We start from the raw sequence: 7,956 nt of genomic DNA, 5'->3' as shown, positions 1-7,956 counted from the left end.
TGGCTGTTGAAACAAAAGAAAGTGTACTTCAAATAAAAACTGCTAACCCTAACATAGTAAACGATTGTACGGAGGTTTAAGCCAGCCTCACAATCAATACATACTTTTGTGAGCTCTTCTATATAGCTGCATAACCAAGAACAATTCTTTCAAATCTTTTGATTTTTTTTCCAACCAAAACAGAGCATAAAATCGAGTTTCGTCTCCGGCAACGATTAAGCTGATCTTGTTGAGATTGAGACTACTACTAGTGCATACAAATCTACCAACATATCCATTTCATGAAAACACAAGAAAATTCATATGGAGCAATTTGACTCAATCAACTTGGATTACAGACTATCTATCTATTGTGTAAAACCAAAGCATCCTGAATCTGTCAGCACGAAACCGAAACCAAGTCACCGGAATTTAGACGGGTAGCAGTACTTAGCAAAATGTACACGTGCTATGAGAAACTAATTATCACCACATTCTACCAATATTATACAAATTATGATTCTGACCAGACCAATGGGGGCCGCTTGCAGGCATTGAGGAATCAATTAACCCAAAAGTGACAACCCCATTCTATACTTGCAGGATGGTTGGAGCCCATGGAGAAAATTTCCACTATACACCAATTGTAGATTCAAATCCATCGTCTGAAAAGCTTCCAATCACCATGCAGCAAAATCACCATCTACCCTAATTTTCAGACATCTGCCATTTAAGAAAATCGTAATTAGCATTTGCAGATCATCTCTAGTAAAAAAAAGGAACCAGTCAATTACATAATTACTGTCATTAAATCATTCCAAATCCAAAGACTCATTATGGCATAGCATACCACAAGAGGGGCAAGGGGGGAAACACATTTATTTAGCGACCCTTTAACATGGAAATTATTCTGTTCGAAATTGAAATTTACTCATAGCAATCATTTATGCTCCAACATTTGGTATGAAAGGAGGGAACCCACTAATAATGAAAAGAAAAGAAAGAAAAGAGAGTAACCAGGTTATAAGGTAAACAAATTCAGTTACACACACCGATCTCATACATTCATAAAAAACTACATCACCACAACTTCAAACCACACTAGGATTTTAACATTGACAGAGCATTTTTCCTTGCTCCAAGCTATCGCTCTCAGCTATTTCTAGAGATATCCTTCTAACTCTTTCAGGAAATCTTGTTATGCACTATTTTCACTGGCTACACAGCACGGTACACTGGTCGGATTTAGGATTTGATTTACACCAAGCTGATCCTTACATAAGAGAAAAAGCAGAACCAAACTGATTGAGAATGAAACTCTACTATCTAATGGACCAAAGCAGGCGAACACAAGTCAAAACCAGTACTTTTATACTACTCTACATGGTGTGCCTTTATGGATGGCCAAAATGCCCTATTTTGGCTTTGTCGATTCTGAATCAAATAGTCCAATAATTTTCCAGCATAAATAAACCTACCAGAAACATCTTAGTGGTATTGCATGCAGAAAATCTACTAATAATTAACTAATCAGATCCTTGATCTTATTGGAACAAAACTGACTTGTATTCCACCTGAAAGATACCACATCTTCAAGTTCTATTCTCTGCACCTCAACAATGTAATTGTGTTCCCAGCCCTCCATCAACGCCCGAGCAAAAAGCAGGATAGCACTCCTTTCAACTAATTCAAGATATAAAAAATTTGCTTCAAGTATATATGTGCACTAAAACTAGAAATATGCCCAAAGCCACAAATAAAGCCAAAACTTGCGTCAAAAAAAGTATGGTTTGAAGACGGCCTTTATTTTATTGTCTAAGACATAAGGCCAAGTAAGGTATACACATGGCCCATAAAGTAAGAAATCTAAGCAACATGCCAGTATACTAAAGATTAGATGTGACCAAATTATCAAAGGCCAACATAATGGTCATTAACTCTGACTTGCTCACTTAACTGACCAAATCCAAACACCCTCACACGAGAAAGACAGGTTATTTCTTACGTGATTTGCTTTGAAATTCTTGCAAAGAAAGAATCAACAAAAATGAACAAAAAAATGACAGATTAAACTGGCCTGAGCTGAGTACACATGCACTATACAAAGACAGGAAAACAGAAAACAAGAAAGCAAGTCTCCAGTGAGAAACAAATCACTGCAATTCCATAATCCAACAACAGAAATCATTTGAAAGAAACATCCACTAGTCTTAAAATAATCCTTCCCTAACAGGAAAACAGGACCAACCAGCATACTTTGGTGGCTGACGCATTGGTCAGGCCACTCTACAATCAACATATCCAGCCCCAATAATGGAATAGGATAGACAACAACCAAGGGATTTTCATAATGCAAGGGAAAATTGTTCAATAATTCCAGTCAACTTTGAATCATATTGCACCAAATTCCAATGGAAACGTTCTCACTGGCCAGATAATTTTTTTTTTCCCGTTTGAAAAGGGAAAAAAGACAACTAGAAGAATCAGCGCCAAAAAATAAATTAAGTACCTAAAACATTATTGCTGAGTAATATCCATACTTTTCCAGAGACAAGGACTGTTATGATAAATCCCTTGAGATTCTTAGAGAAGAAGAGGAAGGGGAGAGAGGATAACAAAAAAGCGGGGGAATGGATGGATGACAACTTTGCCAAGATTGGTAATTATATGAAATGAACATTAACACCAGATTTGATAGGTTGTACAAAAATTAATAGTCAGTGGTAAAAATAAAAAGGGCTTGCTATCTTAAGAAGCTACGGCTACCTTGATACAGCAGGCTTGGCATGCGCCGCCAAGATGGAGAAATTGTAGCCTGTGTTACATGGGTTATGGTTACCAGATGTGGGTGCTGAGTCCAAGTGTCGGATTCACCAGTTTTCCTATAACTATCCACACTCTTGAAGTCTAAACAACCAAACCATTATCCATATTCATTCTATGTAAAGCAGTATGTGACCAAATAACCTCCAAATATACCTATAAAGAAACCAGCATAACATCACAACTATAAACCCAACCAACAGCCTCATATAATAACAAGAAAATAATACACAACCCACTGCATAAGTTTCATTTTCTGCAGTATCTACAGTATTTTTACAACAAATTTTCCACCATTCAAAGCCCTTCACTATAATCAATAATAAGGAGTAACAAACTTGCCAAGGTTTGTCAAATAAACAATTATAGTGGTTGACCGATAATTCTCATGACATCACATCTACTAGATGAATCATGCCACAACCTCTATAAAATAGTTTGGCTCATAAGTAATGTAAGAACCTCAACATGTGTCTCCAAGGCAGACAATTTAAAATTATTAGGGTGCTACCGCATTTCACTTGCAGTTCATTTAATTCAAGTACGATATAATCCCAACTTAACACTATAGAAGCACAAAAACTACAAAATGCTTGGAACAAGATCAAGTTGGCAGGGGACAAAATCATGTTGATGGATCTTACCTCAAAATTAAATCGTTAAGTCCTCGGCGACCCCGCATCTGATCCAGATGCTGACGAACTATCACTATCTGAGTCTGCAGAAACACATATGTAAGAAAAAGAAAATGCCCGACTAATCAAGATATTGCATCATTGAATTACTGTATGCCCAACAATCCATGAAAAAAATCATTATCCACAAACAGAGATCTGTGTCACAGTACCACTTGAGGAAGATCCAGAATCACTGCTAGAGCTGCTTGAACTACTTGACCTACTCCTATTATCACCCTGGTTATCCCCTTGAATGGGTGTTGAAGAAGAAATAATCTTTTCATCTGCTGACATAAAGAACGAGTTTCAACTTATCAGTTTCTTCAGGAAATCACTGATTTCAATGCCATCAAATCTCACATTCTGAAATACCTAACCTGTTTTGGTTTCTTTGGGCACCTCTGCCACAATGGGGTCCTGGGTCTGTAAAGAAACAAAGAAGAAAAAATCATTTACCAACAAAGGCCACCAAAAAGCCAGATGTCATAAGGTATGAGTCAAAGCATTACCTGCTGCTGGACATTCTGCTCAGTTTCTGCTCTGGCTTGCATAGCCATTTCAGCTTTCCGCTTGTGTTTGCTCAAACTCTTCTTGTAGTTGGTTACAAACCTATCAAGCTCCCACAGGGTCTCAACATCAACGCTATCAATGTCCACTTCAATTTCATCATCATGCTGGAATAGGTCAGAATTCCTCCTCTTAATAATCTGTACAATGGAATCCAGCTTCTCTGAAGGTAGACTCTGGAGGCTTGTGCTAAGCTTTTGTTTTTCCTCATAAGTCATGTCCCTTTTATGAGGATCTTTAGCCTTAGGCTTCTTTGGAGCGGGGGTTCTAGGAGTAATAGTCATGGGCTTTGGCTTGGGATCAACATGATGAGAGATAGACTCAGACCTGTCCAAAATCCTTCGCATGTCAAGAGGAGGTGGTGGCAGTGGAGGTGCCTTTCTTGATGTAGGTGTAGGAAGACTAGCCCCATAATCATATCCAAACCTCATCTCACGATTATAATCTGACTCTATGATAGCCCACCTGTCCTCAAATATCCTGGATAGCTGCTCTGCCATAACATGAACATCCTGCCCTTGTGGGTTATAAGTCATGGCATTGTGAAATGTAAGTCTCACATCCTCTGCAAATTCTTTTGGAGATTTGTACCAATTCTTGTTCAGCCTCGACTTAATGGTACCCAAGTCCATTGGGTGCTTGATAATGATGTGATAATCGTGCAAACCAAGCTTGGCAGCATCAACAGGTTCATTAAACACCCAACCATGCTTGTGTTTCATCAATTTTTCAAGCAAAGAACTGCAACTCTTGAAAAACTTGCTTCCCATGCCATACCCTTGCCCTAAATCTCCTCCACCATGCTTCTTCCCATTCAATTTCGACTTCTTATTACTCTCAGCAGGCGGAAACTTATCCTTAGCCAGCAAAAACTCAGAATTATGATAGAACTGGTTCGCCTTGGGGGTTCTCTTCTCTTTCTCCACAATATCACTCATTCCCTGACTATTCTCCAACACTGAGATACTCAGCTGATGCAAAGGCCTGGTAACTTCACGGGGAACACCAACCGAAGCAACCTCAGAGTGAACCCGTCTCAGCACTGCACTGCTATTATTGACCCCCTCATTCGTTACAAGGGAGAGATTAAACCCACCAATCTGCCCCTGTTTGGCCTCAATCCTCTTCATCAAACTCCGCACCGTATCAAGCTCACTCTCAAGCTTCCTCCGAAGCTCACGCATCTCCTGCTTCGACCTTGAAGCCAAATTAATCTTCATTCGGTTCTCCGGCCCCTCCTTCGCCAGCCCATTTTCCACAGGTGGATCCCGACTTTCAGGTTCCACCACTGCCACGGCCACCTCTTGCCGGTTCAGGCTGGAGGAATCGCCAGAGGCAGCAGCATCAGGCGGCGGAAGGAGCTGCTGCTGCTGAGCGGAATTCCCCTCCTCAGACGCAATGGTCTGAGGCGGAGGAGGCTGGGACGAATTCTCATTCTCATCATTCTTCTTGTTATTATCCTGCTTGTCGCTCTTGTTGTTGTCGTTCTGGTTGATGTTGTTGTCTTTCTCGTGGTGGTGGTTGTCGTTCTTGTTGATGTTATTGTCGTCTGCGGTGGTGGTTGTGGTGACGGAGGGGGCGGTTACGGCGGTGGTGGTTGTGGCGGTGGCGGTTGTGGCTGTTGGGTTGGCCTCTGTGGGTTTGGTGGTGTTGTTGTCGATGCTCTTCTTCTTGGGGCCTTTGAAAGCCTTTCGAGTATATACCTTGCTCTCCGTGTACCTCTGCTTCTCTCTGGCTCCATCACCTTCTCCTACTATAGGCTCCGAAGCCATACATGTACCTCCCAAAACCCTAACCCCCACTTTTTCCCCTCTCGCAAAGATCCAAGATTCCTAGGGTTTTTTTTTCCGCTTTCCCTCTCTCCACAAAAGAGAACAAAAAAAAAATTGACAAAACCCTAGTATTTCCCCCAAATCTCACACACCCACATACAGACACAAAAATCAAATTAGGGTTTCCCACCAAAAGACTACAAAACAGAGAGAGAAAGTTAGGGCTTACAACACCAACGACCAACAGTAGGGGGAAGCTTCGAGCTTTTTGAGCTTTTCGAGCTTCGTTTGCCTTTCTCTTCGACCAGATCTCGCTCCTTCTCTCTCTAGTTTCTCTCTCTAAAACGCTTCACAGTCTCTCTCTCACCAAGTTTCTCTCTCTTCTCTCTCTCTGTATCCTTATCTTACAGGTGTACGGCGAGGGAAGGGTTCGTGAGGGAGCGGTGAAGTGGACGAAGCGTGTGGGTGCACCAAAAGAGTCGTGCCCGGGAAGTTTCATAGCACGGGTGGGGGGTGATTGACTCACGCTCCATGTAAGGGAGTGACGTCTTACGGACCAATGGGAAGGCGAGTATAATAGGGAGAGCGAGCGTCAGGTTCACGTGAGGGTGGAGCTTATGGGGGATTATGTGGCGGGGAGTTGGGTTTTGCGAATATTTGGAGAGATTCCACAGGCGATTAGAGGGCGCGTGTTGTTCAGTTTCGGATATTGTGGGGGGGCTTATTATCACAAAACGTCCCTAAAGTTTACGAAACTATCAGATTGCATCTTTAATGTTTTTTTTTGTCATTCGTGGTCCTCAAAGTTAGCATGTATGATCACAAATGGTCCCTGCCGTTAGGTTCCGTCAAAAACTCCGTTAGTTTGCTGACGTGGCATATATGTATATCACAAAACATCCTTAAGGTTCACACACCTATCACAAATGGTCCTTACGAAATTTTTTTAATTTAAAATTCATAAAATTTTTGTTTTCTTTTTAAAATTTATGAATTATAATTATTTTAAAATATATATTAAATTTTAAATACATGTGACACTATATTATTGTAGATGTGGGCTCCATATATATGCCACATCAACAAACTAATGAAGTTTTTAAAAAAAAATTTAAAATTCATAAAATTTAAAAATGAAAAAAAAACTAAAGGTTTAGGGTTCATAAATGGTCCTCAAGATTAAAATCCTTCTATAAATTGTTTTTTCATTTATAAATAATTTTAAAAAGAAAACCAAAATTTTATGAATTTTAAATTTTTAAAAAAAAAATTCGTAAGGACCATTTGTGATAAGTGTGTAAACCTCAGGGATGTTTTGTGATATATATGTATGCCACGATAGCAAACTAACAGAGTTTTTGACAGACCCTAACGTCAGGGACCATTTGTGATTCCACATACTAACTTTGAGGACCATAAGTGACACAAAAAAATATTAAGGATGCAATCTGATAGTTTCGTAAACCTCAGGGATGTTTTGTGATAATAAGCCTTGTGGGGGATGTGTTTTTGATTTGGTGTGTTGGTGGAGTCTCTCTCCGGCCAGAGGCCTCAAGTTTTATATTATGTCGGTTGGTTCTCGTTGCTGGGATTTTGCCGTTTGCTTTGCTGGTTTGAGGTCCCAGCTAACTCTTAATGTGGGCTTTTAATGGGCTTCAGTCGTTGAAAACCAGATTCAAGCCCAAATTCAATGAACTCAAATAACATAAAGACTACAATGAGGAGTGTAAAAGTAATGAGTTATAATGAGGAGTTTCTTAATAGCCGTATGATTTAGTGTAGAGTTATTATTAGACTATTGGATTAGACCCTCTCACTGTAACCCCTCTACATAGCTGCTCATTATAGAAGCCATCCTAAAATTAAAAAAAGGCTTTACTGCAAATGACACACTAGTGTAGTGATTTGGAATATTTATTCTCTCAGGCAAGGTCCTGAGTTCGAGTTCTAGCATCCGTGTTATGTGTGTAAGTTTAATATGCTATCGCCCCTTTCACTAGGAAAAGTCCTTAAAAAAAAAAAAAAAAGGCTTTACTGGTTAATTAGTTACTGTTTGTTTTATATGACATATATTCAATATATATAAAGATAGATGGCATACATGGGCTTAACCAAGTTCACTAGAGCAGATGTGCTGT

The 7,956-nt window shown here is 39.8% G+C and overlaps 1 protein-coding gene across 4 annotated transcripts; it reads right to left on the bottom strand.

Annotated features, from left to right (window-relative positions):
* Positions 1-248: 248 nt before the first annotated feature.
* Positions 249-6,530, bottom strand: LOC117612600 (transcription factor GTE4). Of its 4 annotated transcripts, none has more exons than XR_004583461.1 (6): positions 3,989-6,530; positions 3,857-3,902; positions 3,650-3,766; positions 3,447-3,520; positions 1,543-1,662; positions 249-702 (listed from the first exon to the last, which is right to left on the bottom strand). XR_004583461.1 is itself a non-coding variant. In XM_034341281.1 (5 exons), the coding sequence occupies exons 1-4, from the start codon at positions 5,816-5,818 to the stop codon at positions 3,462-3,464; spliced, it is 2,052 nt and encodes a 683-aa protein (XP_034197172.1). In that variant the 5' UTR covers positions 5,819-6,530; the 3' UTR covers positions 249-702; positions 3,447-3,461. The 4 variants fall into 4 exon arrangements, 2 of the variants coding, with proteins under 2 accessions (XP_034197172.1, XP_034197173.1); XR_004583462.1 differs by having other exon boundaries at positions 1,554-1,662; XM_034341281.1 differs by lacking the exon at positions 1,543-1,662.
* Between the last annotated feature and the right edge of the window lie 1,426 nt (positions 6,531-7,956).

This window comes from Prunus dulcis, unplaced genomic scaffold (genome assembly GCF_902201215.1).
Source record: "Prunus dulcis unplaced genomic scaffold, ALMONDv2, whole genome shotgun sequence".
NCBI lineage: Eukaryota > Viridiplantae > Streptophyta > Magnoliopsida > Rosales > Rosaceae > Prunus > Prunus dulcis.
Note: the sequence above shows the minus strand (reverse complement) of the source record. Positions and strands in the feature narration are given on the sequence as shown.

Excerpts from the sequence above, each read along its gene's own strand:
- LOC117612600 (XM_034341281.1), bottom strand. The coding sequence starts at position 5,818 with ATGGCTTCGGAGCCTATAGTAGGAGAAGGTGATGGAGCCAGAGAGAAG. Across the intron at positions 3,903-3,988 it reads AGCAGAATGTCCAGCAGCAG|ACCCAGGACCCCATTGTGGC; the intron begins GTAATGCTTTGA and ends GTTTCTTTACAG. Across the intron at positions 3,521-3,649 it reads TTCTGGATCTTCCTCAAGTG|ACTCAGATAGTGATAGTTCG; the intron begins GTACTGTGACAC and ends GTGTTTCTGCAG.